A 26,865-nucleotide genomic window follows, 5' to 3' on the forward strand; every position below is an offset into this window, starting at 1 on the left:
GCCCCTTGAGGTGCTCTCAGAGTCATCTCAGCTTTCATTCAAAACCAACCTTTCCGCTCCACACATCTGAGGAGAGCTTGTAAATGTGACAACCCCATGACGATGCGGTCTGGCGGGACCCAACTGAGAGTGCCAATTCAGGACCAATCGCTTAAACAGGGCAGCCACAGCCCAGGGCAGGGGTTTCTCCACCTCTAAGGCAAACCAAACCAGCCAGACAAAAAGGACTTTGGTCCCACCCCACTGGCTAACCAAAAGTCACACAAGTAATTCCCTTACACGCTCCAGTCTCCCAATATCACCACCAGTGCCACTCATCCTGGGGATGAATGGTTACGAAAACCAACACCCCAGTAAAAGAAAAAGGTTCTCTCGATCCCAAAGGACCAAGCCCCAGACCCAGGTCAATATACACATCAGATCTTACCCACAAATCACGCTGTTGCCAATCCTTTAGAATCTAAAAGTTTATTCATAAAAGTAAAAAGATAGAGATGAGAGCTAGAATTGGTTACATGAAATCAATTACATACAGTAATGGCAAAGTTCTTAGTCCAGGTTTGTAGCAGTGATGGAGTAAACTGCAGGTTCAAATCAAATATCTGGAGTACATCCACAACTTGGATGGGTCATCAGTCCTTTGTTCAGAGCTTCAGTTTGTATCAAAGTCCCTCCAGAGGTAAGAAGCAGGATTGAAGACCAGATGGAGATGAGGCATCCGCCTTATATAGGCTCTTCCAGGTGTAAGAACACATCTTTGTTCTTACTGTGGAAAATTACAGCAACATGGAGTCTGGAGTCACATGGGCAAGTCCCTGCATACTTTGCTGAGTTACACGGCGTATCTGCCTTCTCTCCCTGGGTCAATTGTGTAGCTGATGGTCCTTAATGGGCCATCACGCAAGCTAGACAGAGCTAACACCAACTTGTCTGGGATGTATCCCAGAAGCACAGCATAAGTTTGAAATACAGACAGGGTACAGCCAATACTTATAACTTCAACTACAAAATGACACATGCACCCAGAGAGCATAATCATAACCAGCAACCCAGAACCTGGTCTTAGACCCCTTATATGACCCCCTTTACACAAGATTTGGTGTCACTACAGGACCTTGCTTGCAACCATGTTCTGTATGGTCCCAGATTATATCAATAGTGTCACACACCCCTACAGACCCCCATAGGCACCCAACCCACAAGAGCCAAGAGGCTCCCACTGTTTCTCATCCAGTGGTGCTGCGGGCACCCCTTAGCCCTGGTTTCCCATCTACGCCCGCATGGGGCGAAGGGGGTGGAGTTGCGGCCCCAAGGCCAGCGGGCGACACGTCGGGGCTGGTGGGGAGAAGCCGGGCTAAGGCAGCACAGGGCTGGGTTCAGGGTGAGAATCCAGATCCCTCCCCCTGTGGGCCATGGCAAGTCCCTTGGCCGCAGGGTCAGGGAACTGGAGTAGGGCCCTCACCAGCAGCACTGTGCCCCAGCAGCCAGGCCTGCTCCCGCAGCTCCCCAGCACCTATGGCGAGTTCAGCCCCCTGCTCCCAATGCTGCTTCTTAAGGAGCCCCAGCTTCCGCCTCTTCTCCCCACACCAGCACCCAAGGCAGGTTCTGCTCCCCGCGCCCTGGCATGGCCTGTGACGCCAGGAGGGGTTTGATGCCCGCACATGGCCCCGGAAGCCTAGTGGCTGGCGATCCCCAGCGAGACGCTGCGGAGCCTGACCCAGAGCCCCATTCTGCGAGCGCTTGTCACAGCCCAGTCCTTGCAGATCAGTCAGCCGGATGGGAGTTTACTACAGGGTGGAGGGAGAACGGCCTGGTATTGCTATTTCCCTGCTGTCTGGGCTCTCACCATGTCCCCGGGCCGCACGGCAGAGCTGGGCGCCAGGGGCTCATTTGAGACTAAAACAGCCACACGGGGTCAGACCAACGGTCCAGCCAGCTCAGGGTCCTGGCTTCCGACAGCGGTCACTGCTGGGTTCCCCAGAGGGAATGGGCAGAACAGGGCAGTCGAGGGACCCATCCCGTCGTCCAGGCCATGGAAGCCGTCTGAGCCCACTCACGCAGGCTGCCCAGAGCCCCTTCCACAGTGAGCGCCCCACTCTCTAATGCTCGTCTACACACAGTGCCACAGACACCGCCCAGGCCTCGTGTCCTTTCCACCGGGGAGTGGCCTCGTTTCCCCTACTTCTCAGGTGGGGACACCATGGCCCAGGCCGGCGAGGCGCCTGGCCCAGGATCGCATGCGGAAGGGGCGGCAGGGCCAGCTGTGGGGCTCAGCTCTCCGGCTGGGCAGGCCTGTGCATTCGTCCTGAGCCTGGCCTCTCTTGGCATCCGGTGGACACGCTGGTGCCGTTCCAGCTGCCGCGGCAGGCGGAAGTGCTGGCCACACTGGGGGCAGGTGAGGGGCGCAGGGCCCGCATGCAACCACTGGTGCATCGTGTATCTGTCCTTGCGCGTGAAGCCCTTCCCGCACTCAGTGCACGTGAACGGCTTCTGCCGCTCGTGCTCCAGCCGGTGAGCGTCCCAGGCCTCCCTGGAGTCAAAGGCCTGGCCGCACTCCCGGCAAGGCCTGTCTGGCGCGTGGGCCCGCTGGTGCGCCAGCAGTGCCCGTATGCTGCCGAAGCGCTGGCTGCACTGGGCACAAGGGTGCAGCAGCGGGCGGGCATGGACCTGGCGGTGGGTGGCCAGGGACCTGCGCCGGGTGAAGTGCCGCCCACACTGCGCGCAGGGGAATAGCTGCTCCGGCGCGGGGATCTTGCGACGCTCCTTCCGGGTGCACTCGGCGCAGGAGGTGGGCTTCACGGCCGAGCGGCGCCACTTGCCGAGTGTGTTCCGCCGCTGCAGACTCGTGCCGCACTTGCAGCAGAGGAAGAACGCCTCCCTGGCATGCATCGGCTGGTGGCGCTGCAGGAGGTAGACGTAGGGGAAGACCTCGGGGCAGTAGGGGCAGGGGAAGGAGCCCCTCTCGCGCTTTGCCGGTGGCTCCACCATCAGGATGATCCTGTCGCTGCATTTGGTGCATTTGAAGGGCTTCCCTCCGCTCAGCTCCATGCGCACCTGGTCCACCATGTGCTTGCTGTAGACGACGTTGCACATGCAGGCCACGCAAGTGAACGTCCGCTCCCGCAGGTGGGCCCTCTGGTGTGCCGCCAGCCTGGCCCGGCCGGATACCATCTTCCCGCACTCCCCACAGGGCAGGTTTTGCTCCCTGAGATGGGTCCTCAGCACGTGCACGATAAGGAGGCCCCGCTCCGAGAAGCTTTGCCCGCAGTCTTTGCAGGTATTTGGCGCCTTCCCCTGGGGTGCTGGGATGGCTGCTGCTCCTCCCAGGGATTTCTGGGCTCCCCACAGCTTCTCCTCAGCTCCAGCCCAGATTCCATCACCTGCTGGGCAAAAAGAGAGACGAGCCATTACCGCCAGCGCCCCGAGAGGGAAGGAGCCTGGATCCACAGCAGTTTATCAAGGGGAATTTAGCTTGGAGGAGAAAGGGCAGAAGAGATTTCCCCTCTGGGATGTCAGAGAGAGCAGCCATAGCGGTGCAGCCAGCAGCGATGAGGTGCGCTCTGCGGCCGCCGTGGGGAGCTCCGTATCGCAGGGAAACGAGCCCAGCCCCAGACGCTGTCTCAGGGAACGGGACAGCCAAGGAGAGAGTCTAGTACGAGAGGGAGTGGGGCGGGAGGGCAGGGGGCGGCGCTGAGGGGGCAGGGAGGGAGCAGGGCAGGGGATGAGGGGGTGGGGAGGGAGCAGGATAAGGGGCGGTGCTGAGGGAGCGGGGTGGGAGGGCAGGGGGTAGTGCTGAGGGAGGGGAGTGGGAGCGGGACAGGAGGGCAGTGGGGCAGCACTGAGGGAGTGGGACAGGAGGGCAGGGAGCAGGGCAGGGGGTGGCGCTGAGGGTGGGGGGCAGGAGTGCAGTGGGAGGGCAGCAGGACGGGAGGACTGGGGGGCGGCGCTAAGGAGTGGGGTGGGAGGGCAGGGAGGCAGCGCTGAGGGAGCAGGGCAGGGGGGTGGCACTGAGAGGGGGGTGGGAGCGGGACAGGAGGGCAGTGGGGCGACGCTGAGGGAGCGGGACGGGAGGGCAGGGGATGAGTGCGGTGGGAGGACAGAGGGGCGGCGCTGAGGGGGCAGGATGAGGGGCGGTGCTGAGGGAGCGGGGTGGGAGGGCAGAGGATGAGGGCAGGGGGCGGCGCTGAGGGGGTGGGGAGGGAGCAGGATGAGGGGCGGTGCTGAGGGAGCGGGGTGGGAGGGCAGGGGGTAGTGCTGAGGGAGGGGGGTGGGAGCGGGACAGGAGAGCAGTGGGGCAGCACTGAGGGAGTGGGACAGGAGGGCAGGGAGCAGGGCAGGGGGTTGGCGCTGAGGAGAGAGCTGGGTGGGAGGGCAGCAGGACAGCGCTGAGGGAGCAGGACATGAGGGCAGGGAGCAGGGAAGGGGGCGGCGCTGAGGGAGCAGGGCAGGGGGGTGGCGCTGAGGGGGGGTGGGAGCAGGACAGGAGGGCAGTGGGGCGGCGCTGAGGGAGCGGGACGAGAGGGCAGGAAGGCAGCGCTGAGGGAGCAGGCGGGGGGATGGCGCTGAGGGGGCGGGGAAGGAGCAGGGCAGAGGGGTGGCGTGGGAGGGCAGCAGGGCGGGAGGACTGGGGGGTGGCGCTAAGGAGTGGGGTGGGAGGGCAGGGAGGCAGCGCTGAGGGAGCAGGGCAGGGGGGCGGCGCTGAGAGGGGGATGGGAGCGGGACAGGAGGGCAGTGGGGCGGCGCTGAGGGAGGGGACGGGGGCGACGCTGAGGGAGCAGGGCAGAGGGGTGGTGCTGAGGGGGCGGGGAAGGAGCAGGGCAGAGGGGTGGCGTGGGAGGGCAGCAGGGCGGGAGGACTGGGGGGTGGCGCTAAGGAGTGGGGTGGGAGGGCAGGGAGGCAGTGCTGAGGGACCAGGGCAGGGGGGTGGCGCTGAGAGGGGGGGTGGGAGCGGGACAGGAGGGCAGTGGGGCGGCGCTGAGGGAGCAGGGCGGGGGGGTGGCGCTGAGAGAGGGAGGCAGGAGCGCAGTGGGAGGGCAGTGGGCGGCACTGAGGGGGCAGGGAGGGAGCAGGATGAGGGGCGGCGCTGAGGGAGCAGGGCAGGAGGGCAGGGGATGGGAGCAGTGGGCGGCGCTGAGGGGACAGGGAGGGAGCAGGGCAGGAGGGCAGGGGATGGGAGCACTGGGCGGCGTTGAGGGGGTGGGGAGGGAGCAGGATGCGGGGCGGCGCTGAGGGAGCGGGGTGGGAGGGCAGGGGATGAGGGTAGTGGGCGGCGTTGAGGGGGCGGGGAGGGAGCAGAATGAGGGGCGGCGCTGAGGGAGCAGGGCAGGAGGGCAGAGGATGGGAGCAGTGGGCGGCGTTGAGGGGGTGGGGAGGGAGCAGGATGCGGGGCGGCGCTGAGGGAGCGGGGTGGGAGGGCAGGGGATGAGGGCAGTGGGCGGCGCTGAGGGGGCAGGGAGGGAGCAGGGCAGGAGGGCAGGGGATGGGAGCAGTGGGCGGTGTTGAGGGGGCGGGGAGGGAGCAGGATGCGGGGCGGCGCTGAGGGAGCGGGGTGGGAGGGCAGGGGATGAGGGCAGTGGGCGGCGTTGAGGGGGCGGGGAGGGAGCAGGATGAGGGGCGGTGCTGAGGGAGCGGGGTGGGAGGGCAGGGGGTAGTGCTGAGGGAGGGGGGTGGGAGCGGGACAGGAGGGCAGTGGGGCAGCACTGAGGGAGTGGGACAGGAGGGCAGGGCAGGGGGTGGCGCTGAGGGTGGGGGGCAGGAGTGCAGTGGGAGGGCAGCAGGACGGGAGGACTGGGGGGCGGCGCTAAGGAGTGGGGTGGGAGGGCAGGGGATGAGGGCAGAGGGCGGCACTGAGGGGGTGGGGAGGGAGCAGGATGAGGGGCAGTGCTGAGGGAGCGGGGTGGGAGGGCAGGGGGTAGTGCTGAGGGAGGGGGGTGGGAGCGGGACAGGAGGGCAGGGGATGAGGGCAGGGAGCAGGACAGGGGGTGGCGCTGAGGGAGGGGGGCAGGAGTGCAGTGGGAGGGCAGCAGGATGGGAGGATTGGGGGGCGGCGCTAAGGAGTGGGATGGGAGGGCAGGGAGGCAGCGCTGAGGGGGCAGGGAGGGAGCAGGGCAGGAGGGCAGAGGATGAGGGCAGGGGGCGGCGCTGAGGGGGCAGGGAGGGAGCGGGGTGGGAGGGCAGGGGATGAGGGCAGGGGGCGGCGCTGAGGGGGCAGGGAGGGAGCAGGATGAAGGGCAGCGCTGAGGGAGCGGGGTGGGAGGGCAGGGGATGAGGGCAGGGGGCGGCGCTGAGGGAGCAGGGCGGGGGGATGGCGCTGAGGGAGAGGACAGGGGGGCGACGCTGAGGGAGCAGGGCAGAGGGGTGGTGCTGAGGGGGCGGGGAAGGCGCAGGGCAGGGGGGTGGCGTGGGAGGGCAGCAGGACGGGAGGACTGGGGGGCGGCACTAAGGAGTGGGGTGGGAGGGCAGGGAGGCAGCGCTGAGGGAGCAGGGCAGGGGGGCGGCGCTGAGAGGGGGATGGGAGCGGGACAGGAGGGCAGTGGGGCGGCGCTGAGGGAGAGGACAGGGGGGCGACGCTGAGGGAGCAGGGCAGAGGGGTGGTGCTGAGGGGGCAGGGAAGGAGCAGGGCAGGGGGGTGGCGTGGGAGGACAACAGGACGGGAGGACGGGGTGGCGCTAAGGAGTGGGGTGGGAGGGCAGGGAGGCAGCGCTGAAGGGGCAGGGCAGGGGGGCGGTGCTGAGGGGGCAGGGAGGGAGCAGGATGAGGGGCGGCGCTGAGGGAGCAGGGCAGGAGGGCAGGGGATGGGAGCAGTGGGCGGCGTTGAGGGGGCGGGGAGGGAGCAGGATGCGGGGCGGCGCTGAGGGAGCGGGGTGGGAGGGCAGGGGATGAGGGCAGTGGGCGGCACTGAGGGGGCAGGGAGGGAGCAGGGCAGGAGGGCAGGGGATGGGAGCACTGGGCGGCGTTGAGGGGGCGGGGAGGGAGCAGGATGCGGGGCGGCGCTGAGGGAGCGGGGTGGGAGGGCAGGGGATGAGGGCAGTGGGCGGCGCTGAGGGGGTGGGGAGGGAGCAGGGCAGGGGATGAGGGCAGAGGGCGGCACTGAGGGGGCAGGGAGGGAGCAGGATGAGGGGCGGTGCTGAGGGAGCGGGGTGGGAGGGCAGGGGATGAGGGCAGTGGGCGGCGCTGAGGGGGTGGGGAGGGAGCAGGATGAGGGGCGGTGCTGAGGGAACGGGGTGGGAGCAGGATGCGGGGCGGCGCTGAGGGAGCGGGGTGGGAGCAGGGCAGGGGATGAGGACAGAGGGGCAGCGCTGAGGGGGCAGGGAGGGAGCAGGGCAGGAGGGCAGGGGATGGGAGCACTGGGCGGTGCTGAGGGGGTGGAGAGGGAGCAGGATGAGGGGCGGCGCTGAGGGAGCGGGGTGGGAGGGCAGGGGGTAGTGCTGAGGGAGGGGGGTGGGAGCAGGACAGGAGGGCAGTGGGGCAGCACTGAGGGAGTGGGACAGGAGGGCAGGGAGCAGGGCAGGGGGTGGCGCTGAGGGTGGGGGGCAGGAGTGCAGTGGGAGGGCAGCAGGATGGGAGGACAGGGGGCGGTGCTAAGGAGTGGGGTGGGAGGGCAGGGAGGCAGTGCTGAGGGAGCAGGGCAGGGGGGTGGCACTGAGAGGGGATGGGAGCGGGACAGGAGGGCAGTGGGGCGGCGCTGAGGGAGAGGACAGGGGGGCGACGCTGAGGGAGCAGGGCAGAGGGGTGGTGCTGAGGGGGCAGGGAAGGAGCAGGGCAGAGGGGTGGCGTGGGAGGACAGCAGGACGGGAGGACAGGGGGTGGCGCTAAGGAGTGGGGTGGGAGGGCAGGGAGGCAGCGCTGAGGGAGCAGGGCAGGGGGGGTGGCGCTGAGGGGGGGTGGGAGCAGGACAGGAGGGCAGTGGGGCGGCGCTGAGGGAGCGGGACGAGAGGGCAGGAAGGCAGCGCTGAGGGAGCAGGCGGGGGGATGGCGCTGAGGGGGCGGGGAAGGAGCAGGGCAGAGGGGTGGCGTGGGAGGGCAGCAGGGCGGGAGGACTGGGGGGTGGCGCTAAGGAGTGGGGTGGGAGGGCAGGGAGGCAGTGCTGAGGGAGCAGGGCAGGGGGGCGGCGCTGAGAGGGGGATGGGAGCGGGACAGGAGGGCAGTGGGGCGGCGCTGAGGGAGGGGACGGGGGCGACGCTGAGGGAGCAGGGCAGAGGGGTGGTGCTGAGGGGGCAGGGAAGGAGCAGGGCAGAGGGGTGGCGTGGGAGGACAGCAGGACGGGAGGACAGGGGGTGGCGCTAAGGAGTGGGGTGGGAGGGCAGGGAGGCAGCGCTGAAGGGGCAGGGCAGGGGGGTGGCGCTGAGAGGGGGGTGGGAGCGGGACAGGAGGGCAGTGGGGCGGCGCTGAGGGGGCGGGACGGGAGGGCAGGGGATGAGGGCGGGGGGCGGCACTGAGGGAGTGGGGCAGGGCAGGGGGGAATTACTGAAGATGGAGGTTCAAATGTTCTGCACAAGAACCAGGGCAGGGTCACGAGGGATACCGGCAGGGCACAGGGGCGGGCGGGCGGGGGCGGAGGAAGCAGCCAGGGCTGGGCTGTGGCTCCGTGTAAGGGGTGAATTTATGGACCTCAGGGGGGAGAAGGGACAGAATCTGGCAAGGGGGGGCCCCCAGAGGCAGCCCGTGCCCTGGCAGGACGGAGCTGCAGCCACCACGAGACGGAAGGCAGCCGCACAGAGGAAATACAGTCAGCGGAGGACAGGACGACACGTGCCAGGAGCAGGCCTGGGAGCTCAAAGCCCACCCTACCGAGAAACAGGACCATTCTCGTACCCCACGTCCACCCCCAGCCCCTCCCAGCCTCCCCTGAGCCGAGCCCCTGGCATCACTCACCCATGCTGGGGGCCTCAGGAATGGCTCTCTCCTGCCCCAGCTGGGGCTCTTCGTCTCGCTCCATTTCACAGCTGCTCTCTGGCTTGGGGGCTGCAGAGCCTGCGCGTGGAGGAGTCACAGGCATGAGGGGCGTCGAGACTTGTCATGCTCAGACACGCAGAGCAGGACATTCGGAAACGGCCTCTCAGCCCGTGTACTGGCAAGATGGAGCCAGGGCAGGATCACACCTGCAGGGCTCACTACAGCCCCCAGCTACCCCGGGGCAGCAGAGCCAGTGCCTGGGTCTCTCTGGGAGCCGAGGTCCTGGGGCTCTGAGGACACAGGGCCCATGGACAGCTGGGGGTTTGGCTAGAGGTGCAGTCTGGGACCCGGGCATCGACCCCCGCAGCCCCCCGAGCTGCTTGGAGCCCTAGCTCACGGAGCGTACGTTTCTCTAGGGCTGCTCCCAGGCCAGCCCACCCCGGTGCAGCTAACACCCAGGAGCAAACCGATGGGCACCAACATAACCCCCAGAGGCACCGGAACGACAGAGCTGGTGAACCAAGGTCCCGGCTCCGTCCCCACACTCAGGCCACTACGGAGGGTGGAACAGGCATTACCTGGCATTTAGCAACCGGGCACAGGAGTTCCCTGGGCCCCCCCCGGGAACCGTGACAAGACATGCCTGGCCCATAGGTTGGTCACTTCCAGTGGGGAACGCCCAAGAAACGCAGGGGAGGAGGTTGCTGTCTCTGTCTCTGTCAGGGCAGAACCTTACAACCTGGTCATGGATCCTGGGGCCTATGGACGGCGCTGGTCGCCAAGCGGGGAGGCCAGGCCAGGTGAGCCGGACTCCATGAGGGAGCGCTGCAGGTGGCCAGACCCAGCCAGAGATGAGGCGCTGGCCGGGGGGGCTTGGAGTGGTGCCCTGCATGGGGTGGGAGGGCAGGACTGGCTGTCCCAGCGGTGGGCAGCAGGGCCCTTTGCTCAGTCACGGGCCCCCTGCCAGGAGTTTGGGGTTGGGGGCAGGACAGGGGTTAACTGAGTATTTGTGCTACTGCTGAAGAGATGGACAGGGAGCCTCACCCAGCGAGGCCACCAGCTCGAAATTCTCCCTCATCACGGCCCAGTACAGCTCCCTCTGCCATTCGGCTAATGCTGCCCACTCCGCTGGGGAGAATCGGACCACCACGTCCTCGAACGCCACCTGCAGCACAAACCGCCCCCACAGTCCTGAATAGCCGCACCCAGGCCCTCAACAGTCACCACCCACCGAGGGAGGCAGCCAGGAGGGCCCGGCTCCGTTCCCCATCTCCCATCTTGGAGGTGGCCCCGGGAAGGAGGGCAGCCATGGGAGCAGTGCAGGGGCGCTGGAGCCAGACGGTTTCATGGCACTGGCCTCTTCCTCCCCAGCACTCAAGCCGACAGCAGGTCCCCTGGCCAGGGAAGGCCGAGTATTGCGACTGGCTGCCCTGCATGGCAGAATGAGCCAGCTGCTGGGATGGGGAACCGAGGCAGCCAGACAGCAGCCTGGAACTTGGCTCTGCCTGCGTTTCCAAGGCGATAGGGTGGGGGAGCCCTAGGAGCCATCAGCCCAGGGCACTGCCGGAAGCACCGTCCAGTCCTGGTACATCTGTCCCAGGCCCCCACCCCCTGCTCCCTACCTGTGCCGGCTGCAGGTAGCTCTGTGTCTCGCACACCTGTCCCTGGTGCAGGAGGACCCTGGAGAACGGAGGAGCCCAGACAAACCGACCATCCCAGGTGCACGGCCCAGCTCGGTGACTCGCTGCAACCCAACCATCCGACCGGGCGGCGGTGGAGTCTGCATGGGGCAGAGAATGGCACCGCGTTATCTGAGCATGCGGGAGAGGCCACCTCGATGGAGCGAAGGCGCGAGCTCTCTGCGTGGTGACACCACTCGCAGAGGATGGGGAAGGGCCAGGGGCACCCAGCCCACCTCATGCCACATGGTAACGGGCTGCAGAGTCTGGGCTCCCCAGGTGAACAACTGTCCCATTGCTGAAGGGTGCGAAAAGCCCTCCCACAGCCAGCAACCGAACAGGGAACCCCAGGCCGGGGCTGAGGGATACCAAGCCTGGAATAGGGGCTGGGGTCGGGAGAGAGGGGTGTCTGCAGAGCTTGGGGGAAGCCCAGGGCTGGGCTAGAAGGGGGCTGTGGGTCAGAGGCACCAGCAGAGCTGGGGGGGAGCCCAGGGCTGGGCTAGAAGGGGGCTGTGGATGAGGATTGGGAGGTGTCGGCAGAGCTGTGAGGGAGGAGGGAGCCCAGGGCTGGGATATCAGGGACCTGCAGGTCGGGAGTGAGGGGCGCTGGAGGAGCTGTGGGGGGAGGAGGGAGCCCAGGGCTGGGATATCAGGGGCCTGCAGGTCGGGAGTGAGGGGCGCTGGAGGAGCTGTGGGGGGAGGAGGGAGCCCAGGGCTGGGATATCAGGGGCCTGCAGGTCGGGAGTGAGGGGCGCTGGTGGAGCTGTGGGGGGAGGAGGGAGCCCAGGGCTGGGATATCAGGGACCAGCAGGTCGGGAGTGAGGGGCGCTGGTGGAGTTGTGGGGGGAGGAGGGAGCCCAGGGCTGGGATATCAGGGACCTGCAGGTCGGGAGTGAGGGGCGCTGGAGGAGCTGTTGGGGGAGGAGGGAGCCCAGGGCTGGGATATCAGGGGCCTGAAGGTCGGGAGTGAGGGGCGCTGGTGGAGCTGTGGGGGGGAGGACGAAGCCCAGGGCTGGGATATCAGGGACCTGCAGGTCGGGAGTGAGGGGCGCTGGAGGAGCTGTGGGGGGAGGAGGGAGCCCAGGGCTGGGATATCAGGGGCCTGCAGGTCGGGAGTGATGGGCGCTGGTGGAGCTGTGGGGGGAGGAGGGAGCCCAGGGCTGGGATATCAGGGGCCTGCAGGTCGGGAGTGAGGGGCGCTGGAGGAGCTGTGGGGGGAGGAGGGAGCCCAGGGCTGGGATATCAGGGACCAGCAGGTCGGGAGTGAGGGGCGCTGGAGGAGCTGTGGGGGAGGAGGGAGCCCAGGGCTGGGATATCAGGGACCTGCAGGTCGGGAGTGAGGGGCGCTGGTGGAGTTGTGGGGGGAGGAGGGAGCCCAGGGCTGGGATATCAGGGGCCTGCAGGTCGGGAGTGAGGGGCGCTGGAGGAGCTGTGGGGGGAGGAGGGAGCCCAGGGCTGGGATATCAGGGACCAGCAGGTCGGGAGTGAGGGGCGCTGGTGGAGCTGTGGGGGAGGAGGGAGCCCAGGGCTGGGATATCAGGGACCTGCAGGTCGGGAGTGAGGGGCGCTGGTGGAGCTGTGGGGGGAGGAGGGAGCCCAGGGCTGGGATATCAGGGGCCTGCAGGTCGGGAGTGAGGGGCGCTGGTGGAGCTGTGGGGGAGGAGGGAGCCCAGGGCTGGGATATCAGGGGCCTGCAGGTCGGGAGTGAGGGGCGCTGGAGGAGCTGTGGGGGGAGGAGGGAGCCCAGGGCTGGGATATCAGGGGCCTGCAGGTCGGGAGTGAGGGGCGCTGGAGGAGCTGTGGGGGGAGGAGGGAGCCCAGGGCTGGGATATCAGGGGCCTGCAGGTCGGGAGTGAGGGGCGCTGGTGGAGCTGTGGGGGGAGGACGAAGCCCAGGGCTGGGATATCAGGGGCCTGCAGGTCGGGAGTGAGGGGCGCTGGTGGAGCTGTGGGGGAGGAGGGAGCCCAGGGCTGGGATATCAGGGGCCTGCAGGTCGGGAGTGAGGGGCGCTGGAGGAGCTGTGGGGGAGGAGGGAGCCCAGGGCTGGGATATCAGGGGCCTGCAGGTCGGGAGTGAGGGGCGCTGGTGGAGCTGTGGGGGGAGGAGGGAGTCCAGGGCTGGGATATCAGGGACCAGCAGGTCGGGAGTGAGGGGCGCTGGAGGAGCTGTGGGGGGAGGACGAAGCCCAGGGCTGGGATATCAGGGGCCTGCAGGTCGGGAGTGAGGGGCGCTGGAGGAGCTGTGGGGGGAGGACGAAGCCCAGGGCTGGGATATCAGGGGCCTGCAGGTCGGGAGTGAGGGGCGCTGGTGGAGCTGTGGGGGGAGGAGGGAGCCCAGGGCTGGGATATCAGGGGCCTGCAGGTCGGGAGTGAGGGGCGCTGGAGGAGCTGTGGGGGGAGGACGAAGCCCAGGGCTGGGATATCAGGGGCCTGCAGGTCGGGAGTGAGGGGCGCTGGTGGAGCTGTGGGGGGAGGAGGGAGCCCAGGGCTGGGATATCAGGGGCCTGCAGGTCGGGAGTGAGGGGCGCTGGTGGAGCTGTGGGGGGAGGAGGGAGCCCAGGGCTGGGATATCAGGGGCCTGCAGGTCGGGAGTGAGGGGCGCTGGTGGAGCTGTGAGCGAGGAGGGAGCCCAGGGCTGGGATATCAGGGGCCTGCAGGTCGGGAGTGAGGGGCGCTGGAGGAGCTGTGGGGGGAGGACGAAGCCCAGGGCTGGGATATCAGGGGCCTGCAGGTCGGGAGTGAGGGGCGCTGGTGGAGCTGTGAGGGAAGAGGGAGCCCAGGGCTGGGATATCAGGGGCCTGCAGGTCGGGAGTGAGGGGCGCTGGAGGAGCTGTGGGGGGAGGAGGGAGCCCAGGGCTGGGATATCAGGGGCCGGCAGGTCGGGAGTGAGGGGCGCTGGAGGAGCTGTGGGGGGAGGACGAAGCCCAGGGCTGGGATATCAGGGGCCTGCAGGTCGGGAGTGAGGGGCGCTGGAGGAGCTGTGGGAGGAGGACGGAGCCCAGGGCTGGGATATCAGGGGCCTGCAGGTCGGGAGTGAGGGGCGCTGGAGGAGCTGTGGGGGGAGGAGGGAGCCCAGGGCTGGGATATCAGGGGCCTGCAGGTCGGGAGTGAGGGGCGCTGGAGGAGCTGTGTGCTGATCCAGGCCTGGCTAGTATGTTAATCCACAGGTCACACAAGGGCCAGACCTAACCAAGCGGCTGTCACAGGGAACTGAGGTGAGGCAAACCCGCAGCCGTTGCAGGGCTGCTCGCTTAGCTGCCAGGACTCACTCCTCCCACAGAGCAGCAGTGACCCAGCCTTGGACAAGGCGAGGTCCTGTAAGGGGGGGTGGGCTTAGCTCCCAGCCCACGTGCAGTCACCCGACAGGCCGGCCACGCCAGTAACGTCTCGCCCGCTGAGCAGAGACAAACCAGAAGCCGCTGGAGGGCCCCCGAGTGAAACTCTCCTGCTGGGCTGAAATCCAGCTGCTGGTGAGCCGGGGACATCGGCGTGAACCTCTGCCCAGCCAGAGAACACGCACCTCTGAGCTCACCAGGTCCCCGACCAGGCAGCTCCTAGGGGTGCCCAGCCAGCGCAGACCACAGGGTCCCAGGGCTTTGTCTCCTCAGCCTGCACCACTACTGACGTCCCATGGAGGGATCACAGGCAGCTTTGCTGTAGCTGGCCCTGAGAATGCAGAGATCTGGGCCGGTGGCCCTGGCCGAGGGGAGCGGCCTGGGGAGCTGGGAACAGCGCTTCAGGCCTGGCTGGGTCCCCCGGGACAGCCAGGCTGTGACCGAATGGCACACACCCATCTCCCCTGGGAGGTGCCCTCCCCACTCTAGCCTCAGCCCCGGCGGGCTGGCCCAGATGAACAGGGCACTGAACCTAGCATGTTTGCAGTGCACACAGAACACCTGACCTAGAGCACACGTTCCCCGAGACCCCGCAGGGGCAGGGCTGGGGCGGTGTCTGCGAACTCCCAGCGACCCGGCTCACACAGAGCATCCGAGCGGCTCGAGTGCCCGACTCCTCGCCAGCACAGAGCCTGACACACCGGGGAGCTATCAGCGGGGTTTGCGCTGCAGGCCTCCCCACTCCACAGCAGAGCAACTCAGGGGGGAGTTCGGTATCACTCACCCAGGCTGGAGGGCTGGGGGGTTCCTCCCCCACTCTTCCCCTGGGGAGCCCCGACTTTATCCGCCTTCCAGGTGATCTCCACTGTGGCGCCCGCAGAGCCTGTTTGGGGGAAGAGAATCACAAGCTGGGTCTCCTGTGGCCACCGAGTGCTGGGACGTGGACCACACGGGGACATGGTATGACAAGCGTCCCCTTCCATCCTACGGAACAGGCTGCCTGGCAGCCCCAGACCGGCCCTGTGAGGCTCCAAGGATCTCTGTGACAACAGCGGGGCACCATTTCTCTTGCTCCGCAAGCCCTGGGGCCATTCACGGCAGCCTTGCTCTCTCCTGCCCTGGGAACCCCTTCTTGTGTGCTTGTTCCCGTATCTCCCTGGCACCTTGCCCTGTGCCCCAGGCTGAGCCTGCCCGGGCACTGCACACCAGCTCTGCCCGACAGCAGCAGCAGAGCTGGGACCTCGCCCTGCTTGTTCAGGGAGGAGAACTGGCCCCTGCTCAGCCAGAACTACCCTGGCTCACTTAGCATGCTGCCAAAAGCAGCTCCTAGGCCCTCAGCCCTACGGCACAGGAACAAACATGGGGCTCCGAGGCCTGTTTGGGAGATTACCAGGCCCAGCCGCCCAGCGCTGTCAACACATGACCTTAGCGTGAAACCCGACGTTCTCCTGCACGCTTGGCAGAGGAGAGGAGCTGAAAACATCATGGGTTAGGACAAACCCACCCTGCACGGAGCTTTGACAAAAATCTCCCCATTTTCAGGCCAATCTCATGATTTCTGGGGTCTGCCTGGTGGTTTCGGAATTCCTGGCGCTGGCGATTCTGGACCATGCCCCGGCGGAACCCCATTACCCCAGCACACGGCTTGGCTGGGTTAGCACTGTCCCCATGGCCCCCAATCTGGGCTCTGCCAGGACAAGGCCCGGGCCAGTCCTGCACCAGCCTAGAGAACAGCTTCCCCGCTGACTAGCCCCCATGATTGCCTCTCTCAGGGAGGACACCCCCTAAGCGTCCACGGAAAACCCCTCCCTCAGTGCTCCTCGCCCTGGCCTGGCAGGGACAGCATCACCGGGGATCCCAGGGGAACGGCGTCGCTGCTGGGCTCTGTGACGTTGGGGCTGGTCTCTTCGAGTCAGGTATTTTCATGTGTGCAGCTGCAAAGAGAGGGATCCTCACCCAGCGAGGCCACCAGCGCGTAATTCTCCTTCATCACGTCCCAGTACAGGTTCCTCTGCCATTCCGCTAAGGCCGCCCACTCGTCCGGGGAGAAATAGACTGCGATGTCCTCGAACGCCACCGGCACCTGCAACAACACGCGGCCTCGTTCAGCACCGCCGGCTCCAACGGGATCTAAATCTCTGAGGGACTGAGAGTACTGACTCCACTCATCAGACAGCAGCGATTTGTGGTCTCTAGCCACGGAGGCCCCCGGGACCCAGGACCATTAGGGGGAAAAGGCCCCATCCCCTGCACCCCGGAGCCAGCCATTCCCCCCACCCTGGGGCCAGCTGCTCCCTAGAGAGGAAAAAGCTCTTACCCCATTCCCCACTCACGCCCCCCAGGCTCCACGGGGCTGGGCAGGGCCTGGGAGAGGTGGCCAGAGAGGAGCTGCGGGAGGGGAAGGGCTGGTGCACTGCGCAGCCCCCGGTACAGCCCAGTCCTGCGCAGCCCGGCCCCCGACACTGCCCGGCCCGGGCCCCTGGCACTGCGCAGCCCCCGGTACAGCCCAGCCCGGCCCGGCCCCCGACACTGCCGGGCCCGGCTGCCTTCGCGCACCCCGCACCTTGGGGCTCAAGGTACATCTGTACCGAGCTCTCGGGGGAAGGCCCGGCCCCGGGGGGCCCCGATCCCCGCACAGCCCGGGACACGCAGCACCCGGGGGGGGGATCCCGCGAAGCGGCTCTGCTCGGGCTCGGGCTGCCCAGCAGCTCCCGGCCCGGGAGCGGATCTGCGGGGGCGCGGCGGGTCCCTCCCCGGGCTGCGGCTGCTCCGAGGAGCCAGATTCCCCCCAGGCGCCAGCGTCCTACCCGGGCGCGGAGCCCCGCAGCCATAGCCCCGGCCGGGCGCTGGGACGCGGCTGGCTCCGGCGGCCCCGTGCGGGACGGTGCGCGGCGAGCTGGGGACGGAGCCGCCCGGGAGCGCAGCGCAGGGTCCGGGGCGCCCCGAGAACAGGGCGGAGCAGCCCCGCTCGCGCTCGGTGCATGCCGGGAGTTGTAGTCCGGTCCGGTCCGGTCCGTGGGCTGCGGCCCCGCTCGTGCTCGGTGCATGACGGGAGTTGTAGTCCGGTCCGGTCCGGTCTGGTCTGTGGGTTCCAGCCCCGCTCGTGCTCGGTGCATGCCGGGAGTTGTAGTCCGGTCTGTGGGCTGCGGCCCCGCTCGTGCTCGGTGCATGCCGGGAGTTGTAGTCCGGTCCGGTCCGGTCCGTGGGCTGCGGCCCCGCTCGCGCTCGGTGCATGACGGGAGTTGTAGTCCGGTCCGGTCCGGTCTGGTCTGTGGGTTCCAGCCCCGCTCGTGCTCGGTGCATGCCGGGAGTTGTAGTCCGGTCTGTGGGCTGCGGCCCCGCTCGCGCTCGGTGCATGCCGGGAGTTGTAGTCCCGTCCGGTCCGGTCTGTGGGCTGCAGCCCCGCTCGTGCTCGGTGCATGCCGGGAGTTGTAGTCCGGTCCGGTCCGGTCCGTGGGCTGCGGCCCCGCTCGCGCTCGGTGCATGACGGGAGTTGTAGTCCGGTCTGTGGGCTGCGGCCCCGCTCGCGCTCGGTGCATGCCGGGAGCTGTAGTCCCGTCCGGTCTGTGGGCTGCGGCCCCGCTCGCGCTCGGTGCATGCCGGGAGTTGTAGTCCGGTCCGGTCCGGTCCGGTCTGTGGGCTGCGGCCCCGCTCGCGCTCGGTGCATGCCGGGAGTTGTAGTCCGGTCCGGTCTGTGGGCTGCAGCCCCGCTCGCGCTCGGTGCATGCCGGGAGCTGCAGTCCGGTCCGGTCTGTGGGCTGCAGCCCCGCTCGCGCTCGGTGCATGCCGGGAGCTGCAGTCCGGTCCGGTCCGTAGGCTGCAGCCCCGCTCGCGCTCGGTGCATGCCGGGAGCTGCAGTCTGGCCCGGTCCGGTCCGTGGGCTGCGGCCCCGCTCGCGCTCGGTGCCTGCCGGGCGTTGTAGTCCGGCCCGGTCCAGTCTGTGGCTGCGTCCCCGCTCGCGCTTGGTGCATGCCGGGAGCTGCAGTCCGGCCCGGTCCGGTCCGTGGGCTGCGGCCCCGCTCGCGCTCGGTGCATGCCGGAAGCTGCAGTCCGGTCCGGTCCGGTCCGGTCCGGTCCGGTCCGTGGGTTGCGATCCTGCTCGCGCTCGGTGCATGCCGGGAGCTGCAGTCCGGTCCGGTCCGGTCCGGTCCGTGGGCTGCGGCCCCGCTCGCGCTCGGTGCATGCCGGGAGCTGCGGTCCGGTCCGGTCCGTGGGTTGCGGCCCCGCTCGCGCTTGGTGCATGCTGGGATTGTAGTCCGGTCCAGTCTGGTCTGTGGGCTGCACCCCACTCGCGCTCGGTGCATGCCGGGAGCTGCAGTCCGGTCTGGTCCGGTCCGTGGGCTGCGGCCCCGCTCGCGCTCGGTGCCTGCCGGGCGTTGTAGTCCGGCCCAGTCCAGTCTGTGGCTGCAGCCCCGCTCGCGCTCAGTGCTTGCCGGGAGCTGCAGTCCGGTCCGGTCTGGTCTGTGGGTTGCGGCCCCGCTCGCGCTCGGTGCATGCTGGGAGCTGCAGTCCGGTCCGGTCTGTGGGCTGCAGCCCCGCTCGCGCTCGGTGCATGTCGGGAGCTGCAGTCCGGTCCGGTCTGTGGGCTGCGGCCCCGCTCACGCTTGGTGCATGTCGGGAGCTGCAGTCCGGTCCGGTCTGTGGGTTGCGGCCCCGCTCGCGCTCGGTGCATGCCGGGACCTGCAGTCCGGTCCAGTCCGGTCTGTGGGCTGCGGCCCCGCTCGCGCTCGCTGCACGCTGGGAGCTGCAGTCCGGTCCGGTCCAGTCCGTGGGCTGCAGCTCCGCTCGCGCTCAGTGCATGCCGGTAGTTGCAGTCCGGTCCGGTCCGGTCTTTGGGCTGCGGCCCCGCTCGCGCTCGGCGCATGCCGGGAGCTGCAGTCTAGTCCGGTCCGGTCTGCCGGCTGCGGCCCCGCTCGCGCTCGGTGCATGCCGGGAGCTGCGGTCCGGTCCGGTCCGGTCCGGTCCGTGGGCTGCAGCCCCGCTCGCGCTCGGTGCATGTCGGGAGCTGCAGTCCGGTCCGGTCTGTGGGTTGCAGCCCCGCTCGCGCTCGGTGCATGTCGGGAGCTGCAGTCCGGTCCGGTCTGTGGGCTGCGTCCCCGCTCACGCTCGGTGCATGTCGGGAGCTGCGGTCCGGTCTGGTCCAGTCCGTGGGCTGCGGCCCCGCTCGCGCTCGGTGCCTGCCGGGCGTTGTAGTCCGGCCCGGTCCAGTCTGTGGCTGCGGCCCCGCTCGCGCTCGGTGCTTGCCGGGAGCTGCAGTCCGGTCCGGTCCGGTCTGTGGGTTGCAGCCCCGCTCGCACTCGGTGCATGCTGGGAGCTGCAGTCCGGTCCGGTCTGGTCTGTGGGTTGCAGCCCCGCTCGCGCTCGGTGCATGCCGGGAGCTGCAGTCCGGTCTGGTCTGTGGGTTGCAGCCCCGCTCGCGCTCGGTGCATGCCGGGAGCTGCAGTCCGGTCCGGTCTGGTCTGTGGGTTGTGGCCCCGCTCGCGCTCGGTGCATGCCGGGAGCTGCAGTCCGGCCCGGTCCGGTCCGTGGGCTGCACCCCACTCGCGCTCGGTGCATGCCGGGAGCTGCAGTCCGGTCTGGTCTGGTCCGTGGGCTGCGGCCCCGCTCGCGCTGGGTGCATGCCGGGAGGTGCAGTCCGGCCCGGTCCAGTCTGTGGCTGTGGCCCCGCTCGCACTCGGTGCATGCTGGGAGTTGTAGTCCGGTCCGGTCTGTGGGCTGCGGCCCCGCTCGCGCTCGGTGCATGTCGGGAGCTGCAGTCCGTTCCGGTCTGGTCTGTGGGTTTCAGCCCCGCTCGCGCTCGGTGCATGCCAGGAGCTGCAGTCCGGTCCGGTCCGTGGGTTGCAGCCCCGCTCGCGCTCGGTGCATGCTGGGATTGTAGTCTGGTCCGGTCTGGTCTGTGGGCTGCAGCCCCACTCGCGCTCGGTGCATGCCGGGACCTGCAGTCCGGTCCGGTCCGGTCTATGGGCTGCGGCCCAGCTCGCGCTCGCTGCACGCTGGGAGCTGCAGTCCGGTCCGGTCCAGTCCGTGGGCTGCAGCTCCGCTCGCGCTCGGTGCATGCCGGGAGTTGCAGTCCGGTCCGGTCCGGTCCGTGGGCTGCGGCCCCGCTCGCGCTCGGTGCATGACGGGAGTTGTAGTCCGGTCTGTGGGCTGCGGCCCCGCTCGCGCTCGGTGCATGCCGGGAGCTGTAGTCCCGTCCGGTCTGTGGGCTGCGGCCCCGCTCGCGCTCGGTGCATGCCGGGAGCTGCACTCCGGTCCGGTCTGTGGGCTGCAGCCCCGCTCGCGCTCGGTGTATGCCAGGAGCTGCAGTCCGGTCCGGTCCGTAGGCTGCAGCCCCGCTCGCGCTCGGTGCATGCCGGGAGTTGTAGTCCCGTCCGGTCTGTGGGCTGCGGCCCCGCTCCCGCTCGGTGCATGCCGGAAGTTGTAGTCCCGTCCGGTCTGTGGGCTGCGGCCCCGTTCGCGCTCGGTGCATGCCGGGAGCTGCAGTCCGGTCCGGTCCGGTCCAGGGGCTGCGGCCCCCCCGCGCTCGGTGCATGACGGGAGTTGTAGTCCGGTCCGGTCCGTGGGTTGCGGCCCTGCTCGCGCTTGGTGCATGCTGGGATTGTAGTCCGGTCCAGTCTGGTCTGTGGGCTGCACCCCACTCGCGCTCGGTGCATGCCGGGAGCTGCAGTCCGGTCTGGTCTGGTCCGTGGGCTGCGGCCCCGCTCGCGCTCGGTGCCTGCCGGGCGTTGTAGTCCGGCCCAGTCCAGTCTGTGGCTGCAGCCCCGCTCGCGCTCAGTGCTTGCCGGGAGCTGCAGTCCGGTCCGGTCTGGTCTGTGGGTTGCGGCCCCGCTCGCGCTCGGTGCATGCCGGGAGCTGCAGTCCGGTCCGGTCTGTGGGCTGCAGCCCCGCTCGCGCTCGGTGCATGTCGGGAGCTGCAGTCCGGTCCGGTCTGTGGGTTGCGGCCCCGCTCGCGCTCGGTGCATGCCGGGACCTGCAGTCCGGTCCAGTCCGGTCTGTGGGCTGCGGCCCTGCTCGCGCTCGCTGCACGCTGGGAGCTGCAGTCCGGTCCGGTCCAGTCCGTGGGCTGCAGCTCCGCTCGCGCTCAGTGCATGCCGGGAGTTGCAGTCCGGTCCGGTCCGGTCTTTGGGCTGCGGCCCCGCTCGCGCTCGGCGCATGCCGGGAGCTGCAGTCTAGTCCAGTCCGGTCTGTCGGCTGCGGCCCCGCTCACGCTCGGTGCATGCCGGGAGCTGCGGTCCGGTCCGGTCCGGTCCGGTCCGGTCCGTGGGCTGTAGCCCCGCTCGCGCTCGGTGCATGTCGGGAGCTGCAGTCCGGTCCGGTCTGTGGGTTGCAGCCCCGCTCGTGCTCGGTGCATGTCGGGAGCTGCAGTCCGGTCCGGTCTGTGGGCTGCGGCCCCGCTCACGCTCGGTGCATGTCGAGAGCTGCGGTCCGGTCTGGTCCAGTCCGTGGGCTGCGGCCCCGCTCGCGCTCGGTGCCTGCCGGGCGTTGTAGTCCGGCCCGGTCCAGTCTGTGGCTGCGGCCCCGCTCGCGCTCGGTGCTTGCCGGGAGCTGCAGTCCGGTCCGGTCCGGTCTGTGGGTTGCAGCCCCACTCGCACTCGGTGCGTGCCGGGAGCTGCAGTCCGGTCCGGTCTGGTCTGTGGGTTGCAGCCCCGCTCGCGCTCGGTGCATGCCGGGAGCTGCAGTCCGGTCCGGTCTGTGGGTTGCAGCCCCGCTCGCGCTCGGTGCATGCCGGGAGCTGCACTCCGGTCCGGTCTGGCCTGTGGGTTGTGGCCCCGCTCGCGCTCGGTGCATGCCGGGAGCTGCAGTCCGGCCCGGTCCGGTCCGTGGGCTGCACCCCACTCGCGCTCGGTGCATGCCGGGAGCTGCAGTCCGGTCTGGTCTGGTCCGTGGGCTGCGGCCCCGCTCGCGCTGGGTGCATGCCGGGAGGTGCAGTCCGGCCCGGTCCAGTCTGTGGCTGCGGCCCCGCTCGCACTCGGTGCATGCTGGGAGTTGTAGTCCGGTCCGGTCTGGTCTGTGGGTTTCAGCCCCGCTCGCGCTCGGTGCATGCCAGGAGCTGCAGTCCGGTCCGGTCCGTGGGTTGCAGCCCCGCTCGCGCTCGGTGCATGCTGGGATTGTAGTCTGGTCCGGTCCGGTCTATGGGCTGCGGCCCAGCTCGCGCTCGCTGCACGCTGGGAGCTGCAGTCCGGTCCGGTCCAGTCCGTGGGCTGCAGCTCCGCTCGCGCTCGGTGCATGCCGGGAGTTGCAGTCCGGTCCGGTCCGGTCCGTGGGCTGCGGCCCCGCTCGCGCTCGGTGCATGACGGGAGTTGTAGTCCGGTCTGTGGGCTGTGGCCCCGCTCGCGCTCGGTGCATGCCGGGAGCTGTAGTCCCGTCCGGTCTGTGGGCTGCGGCCCCGCTCGCGCTCGGTGCATGCCGGGAGTTGTAGTCCGGTCCGGTCCGGTCCGGTCTGTGGGCTGCGGCCCCGCTCGCGCTCGGTGCATGCCGGGAGTTGTAGTCCGGTCCGGTCCGGTCCGGTCCGGTCTGTGGGCTGCGGCCCCGCTCGCGCTCGGTGCATGCCGGGAGTTGTAGTCCGGTCCGGTCCGTGGGCTGCGGCCCCGCTCGCGCTCGGTGCCTGCCGGGCGTTGTAGTCCGGCCCGGTCCAGTCTGTGGCTGCGGCCCCGCTCGCGCTCGGTGCTTGCCGGGAGCTGCAGTCCGGTCCGGTCCGGTCTGTGGGTTGCAGCCCCGCTCGCACTCAGTGCGTGCCGGGAGCTGCAGTCCGGTCCGGTCTGGTCTGTGGGTTGCAGCCCCGCTCGCGCTCGGTGCATGCCGGGAGCTGCAGTCCGGTCCGGTCTGTGGGTTGCAGCCCCGCTCGCGCTCGGTGCATGCCGGGAGCTGCACTCCGGTCCGGTCTGGTCTGTGGGTTGTGGCCCCGCTCGCGCTCGGTGCATGCCGGGAGCTGCAGTCCGGCCCGGTCCGGTCCGTGGGCTGCACCCCACTCGCGCTCGGTGCATGCCGGGAGCTGCAGTCCGGTCTGGTCTGGTCCGTGGGCTGCGGCCCCGCTCGCGCTGGGTGCATGCCGGGAGGCGCAGTCCGGCCCGGTCCAGTCTGTGGCTGCGGCCCCGCTCGCACTCGGTGCATGCTGGGAGTTGTAGTCCGGTCCGGTCTGTGGGCTGCGGCCCCGCTCGCGCTCGGTGCATGTCGGGAGCTGCAGTCCGTTCCGGTCTGGTCTGTGGGTTTCAGCCCCGCTCGCGCTCGGTGCATGCCAGGAGCTGCAGTCCGGTCCGGTCCGTGGGTTGCAGCCCCGCTCGCGCTCGGTGCATGCTGGGATTGTAGTCTGGTCCGGTCTGGTCTGTGGGCTGCAGCCCCGCTCGCGCTCGGTGCATGCCGGGACCTGCAGTCCGGTCCGGTCCGGTCTATGGGCTGCGGCCCCGCTCGCGCTCGCTGCACGCTGGGAGCTGCAGTCCGGTCCGGTCCAGTCCGTGGGCTGCAGCTCCGCTCGCGCTCGGTGCATGCCGGGAGTTGCAGTCCGGTCTGGTCTTTGGGCTGCGGCCCCGCTCGCGCTCGGCGCATGCCAGGAGCTGCAGTCTAGTCCGGTCCGGTCCGTCGGCTGCGGCCCCGCTCGCGCTCGGTGCATGCCGGAGGCTGTAGTCCGGTCCGGTCTGTGGGCTGCAGCCCCGCTCGCGCTCGGTGCATGCAGGGAGCTGCAGTCCGGTCCGGTCCGGTCCGTGGGCTGCAGCCCCGCTCGCGCTCGGTGCATGCCGGGAGCTGCAGTCCGGTCCTGTCCGTGGGCTGCAGCCCCGCTCGCGCTCGGTGCATGCCGGGAGCTGCAGTCTGCTCCGGTCTGTGGGTTGCAGCCCCGCTCGCGCTCGGTGCATGCCGGGAGCTGCAGTCCGGTCCGGTCTGTGGGTTGCCGCCCCGCTCGCGCTCGGTGCATGCCGGGAGCTGCAGTCCAGTCTAGTTCGGTCTGTGGGCTGCTCCCCCGCTCGCGCTCGGTGCATGCCGGGAGTTGTAGTCCGGTCCGGTCTGTGGGGGGCGGCCCCGCTCACGCTCGGTGCATGCCGGGAGCTGCAGTCCGGTCCAGTCCGGTCCGTGGGTTGCAGCCCCGCTCGTGCTCGGTGCTTGCCGGGAGCTGCAGTCCGGTCCGGTCCGGTCCGTGGGCTGCAGCCCCACTCGCGCTCGGTGCATGCTGGGAGTTGTAGTCCGGTCCAGTCCGATCTGTGGGCTGCAGCCCCGCTCGCCCTGGGTGCATGCCAGGAGCTGCAGTCCGGTCTGGTCCGGGGGCTGCGGCCCCGCTCGCGCTTGGTGCATGCTGGGAGTTGTAGTCCGGTCCGGTCCGCTCTGTGGGCTGCATCCCCGCTCGCGCTCGGTGCATGCCGGGAGCTGCAGTCCGGTCCGGTCCGGTCTGTGGGCTGCGGCCCCGCTCGCGCTCGGCGCATGCCGGGAGTTGTAGTCCGGTCCGGTCCCGCCGACTGGGTCGTGGGAAGGAGCCGAACAACCCTCCCCCGCTCCCCCGAGTTCTCATGGAAATAGATGTTGGGTTTTTAGCGACACCAGATAAACAAGCTGCCCCCGCCCCATCACCTCCGCCCCCGCCCACCAGTTTCTTTCCTTACAAGGTTTTTGTTTTTTTTTAAGTTTGTTTTGGTTAAAAAAAAATCAGTGTTGAAAAACATGAATTTGTGCCTGCGAATGGCACGTGAGAGACCGGCACATGGGGCCGACACGTTCGGGTTTCAGTTTTTTATTTAAAACAAAAATCAGAAACTTTCACCCCACATGAAATGGGGCTGGAAACGTGCCCAGTGCGGTGGGAATTCCTGCTGGGTTTTCATCGGAAACATGATTGTACCAAACAAAGCCAGCAGCCTCCGTGCCCGGCCTTGGTCTGACGCCCTGCAGCCAGCTCAGGCTCCCCAGGGCTGCCAGCATGAAACTGGCTCCACGGCCAGGATCCAGCTGTTGGTGTCACTAGGCATAAATCTAGGTAGCTCGGGAGGGTAGAAGTTCACGAATGTCGATGAAACCCTCCTGCTCAGGCCTCAATGAACCATTGTTCCTCCATGTTAAACACTTTGTGTAACCTAATGTACTAATAGCTGCAAAAATGTAGTGTTAGCAGTTAGTTTTGGGTTGTAACAGCCAGTTCTCTGCTGTAACACATTGAAGCTAGGCTAAAGCATGCTCAAGGCGGTTTTAAGATACTGTATACATGTCTCAGCAGTGGAGAGGGGGGAGGAAGGGGGAAGACAAAAGACTGATTTTATCAATACATTAGAAGCAAGAGGAAGACCAAGGACAGGGTAGGCCCACTGCTCAATGAGGAGGGGGTAACAGTAACGGGAGACTTGGAAATGGCAGAGATGCTTAATGACTTCTTTGTTTCGGTCTTCACTGAGAAGTCTGAAGGAATGTCTAGTATAGTGAATGCTTACGGGAAGAGGGTAGGTTTAGAAGAGAAAATAAGGAAAGAGCAAGTAAAAAATCACTTAGAAAAGTTAGATGCCTGCAAGTCACCAGGGCCTGATGAAATGCATCCTAGAATACTCAAGGAGTTAATAGAAGAGGTATCTGAGCCTCTAGCTATTATCTTTGGGAAATCATGGGGGACGGGGGAGATTCCAGAAGACTGGAAGGGGGCAAATATAGTGCCCATCTATAAAAAGGGAAATAAAAACAACCCAGGAAACTACAGACCAGTTAGTTTAACTTCTGTGCCAGGGAAGATAATGGAGCAGGTAATCAAAGAAATCATCTGCAAACACTTGGAAGGTGGTAAGGTGATAGGGAATAGCCAGTATGGATTTGTAAAGAACAAATCGTGTCAAACTAATCTGATAGCGTTCTTTGATAGGATAACGAGCCTTGTGGATAAGGGAGAAGCGGTGGATGTGATATACCTAGACTTTAGTAAGGCATTTGATACAGTCTCACATGATATTCTTATAGATAAGCTAGGAAAGTACAATTTAGATGGGGCTACTAAAAGGTGGGTGCATAACTGGCTGGATAACCGTACTCAGAGAGTAGTTGTTAATGGCTCCCAATCCTGCTGGAAAGGTATAACAAGTGGGGTTCTGCAGGGGTCTGTTTTGGGACCGGTTCTGTTCAATATCTTCATCAACGATTTAGATGTTGGCATAGAAAGTAGCTTATTAAGTTTGCGGACGATACCAAACTGGGAGGGATTGCAACTGCTTTGGAGGACAGGGTCAAAATTCAAAATGATCTGGACAAATTGGAGAAATGGTCTGAGGTAAACCGGATGAAGTTCAATAAAGATAAATGCAAAGTGCTCCACTTAGGAAGGAACAATCAGTTTCACACATACAGAATGGGAAGAGACTGTCTAGGAAGGAGTATGGCAGAAAGAGATCTAGGGGTCATAGTGGACCACAAGCTTAATATGAGTCAAGAGTGTGATACTGTTGCAAAAAAAGCAAACGTGATTCTGGGATGCATTAACAGGTGTGTTGTGAACAAGACACGAGAAGTCATTCTTCCGCTTTACTCTGCACTGGTCAGGCCTCAGCTGGAGTATTGTGTCCAGTTCTCGGCACCGCATTTCAAGAAAGATGTGGAGAAATTGGAGAGGGTCCAGAGAAGAGCAACAAGAATGATGAAAGGTCTTGAGAACATGACCTATGAAGGAAGGCTGAAGGAATTGGGTTTGTTTAGTTTGGAAAAGAGAAGACTGAGAGGGGACATGATAGCAGTTTTCAAGTATCTAAAAGGGTGTCATCAGGAGGAGGGAGAAAACTTCTTCACCTTAGCCTCCAATGATAGAACAAGAAGCAATGGGCTTAAACTGCAGCAAGGGAGATTTAGGTTGGACATTAGGAAAAAGTTCCTAACTGTCAGGGTAGTTAAACACTGGAATAAATTGCCTAGGGAGGTTGTGGAATCTCCATCTCTGGAGATATTTAAGAGTAGGTTAGATAAATGTCTATTAGGGATGGTCTAGACAGTATTTGGTCCTGCCATGAG

General features: G+C 66.8%; 1 protein-coding gene across 1 annotated transcript; it reads right to left on the reverse strand.

Annotated features, from left to right (window-relative positions):
* Window positions 1-1,081: 1,081 nt before the first annotated feature.
* On the reverse strand, window positions 1,082-17,078 carry LOC115642903 (zinc finger protein 773-like). The gene is made up of 7 exons (XM_030546554.1): window positions 16,716-17,078; window positions 15,865-15,991; window positions 14,693-14,791; window positions 10,518-10,675; window positions 9,940-10,060; window positions 8,875-8,973; window positions 1,082-3,380 (listed from the first exon to the last, which is right to left on the reverse strand). The coding sequence occupies exons 1-7, from the start codon at window positions 17,076-17,078 to the stop codon at window positions 2,179-2,181; spliced, it is 2,169 nt and encodes a 722-aa protein (XP_030402414.1). The 3' UTR covers window positions 1,082-2,178.
* Window positions 17,079-26,865: the final 9,787 nt, after the last annotated feature.

This window comes from Gopherus evgoodei, unplaced genomic scaffold (assembly GCF_007399415.2).
Source record: "Gopherus evgoodei ecotype Sinaloan lineage unplaced genomic scaffold, rGopEvg1_v1.p scaffold_47_arrow_ctg1, whole genome shotgun sequence".
Taxonomy (NCBI): Eukaryota; Metazoa; Chordata; order Testudines; family Testudinidae; genus Gopherus; species Gopherus evgoodei.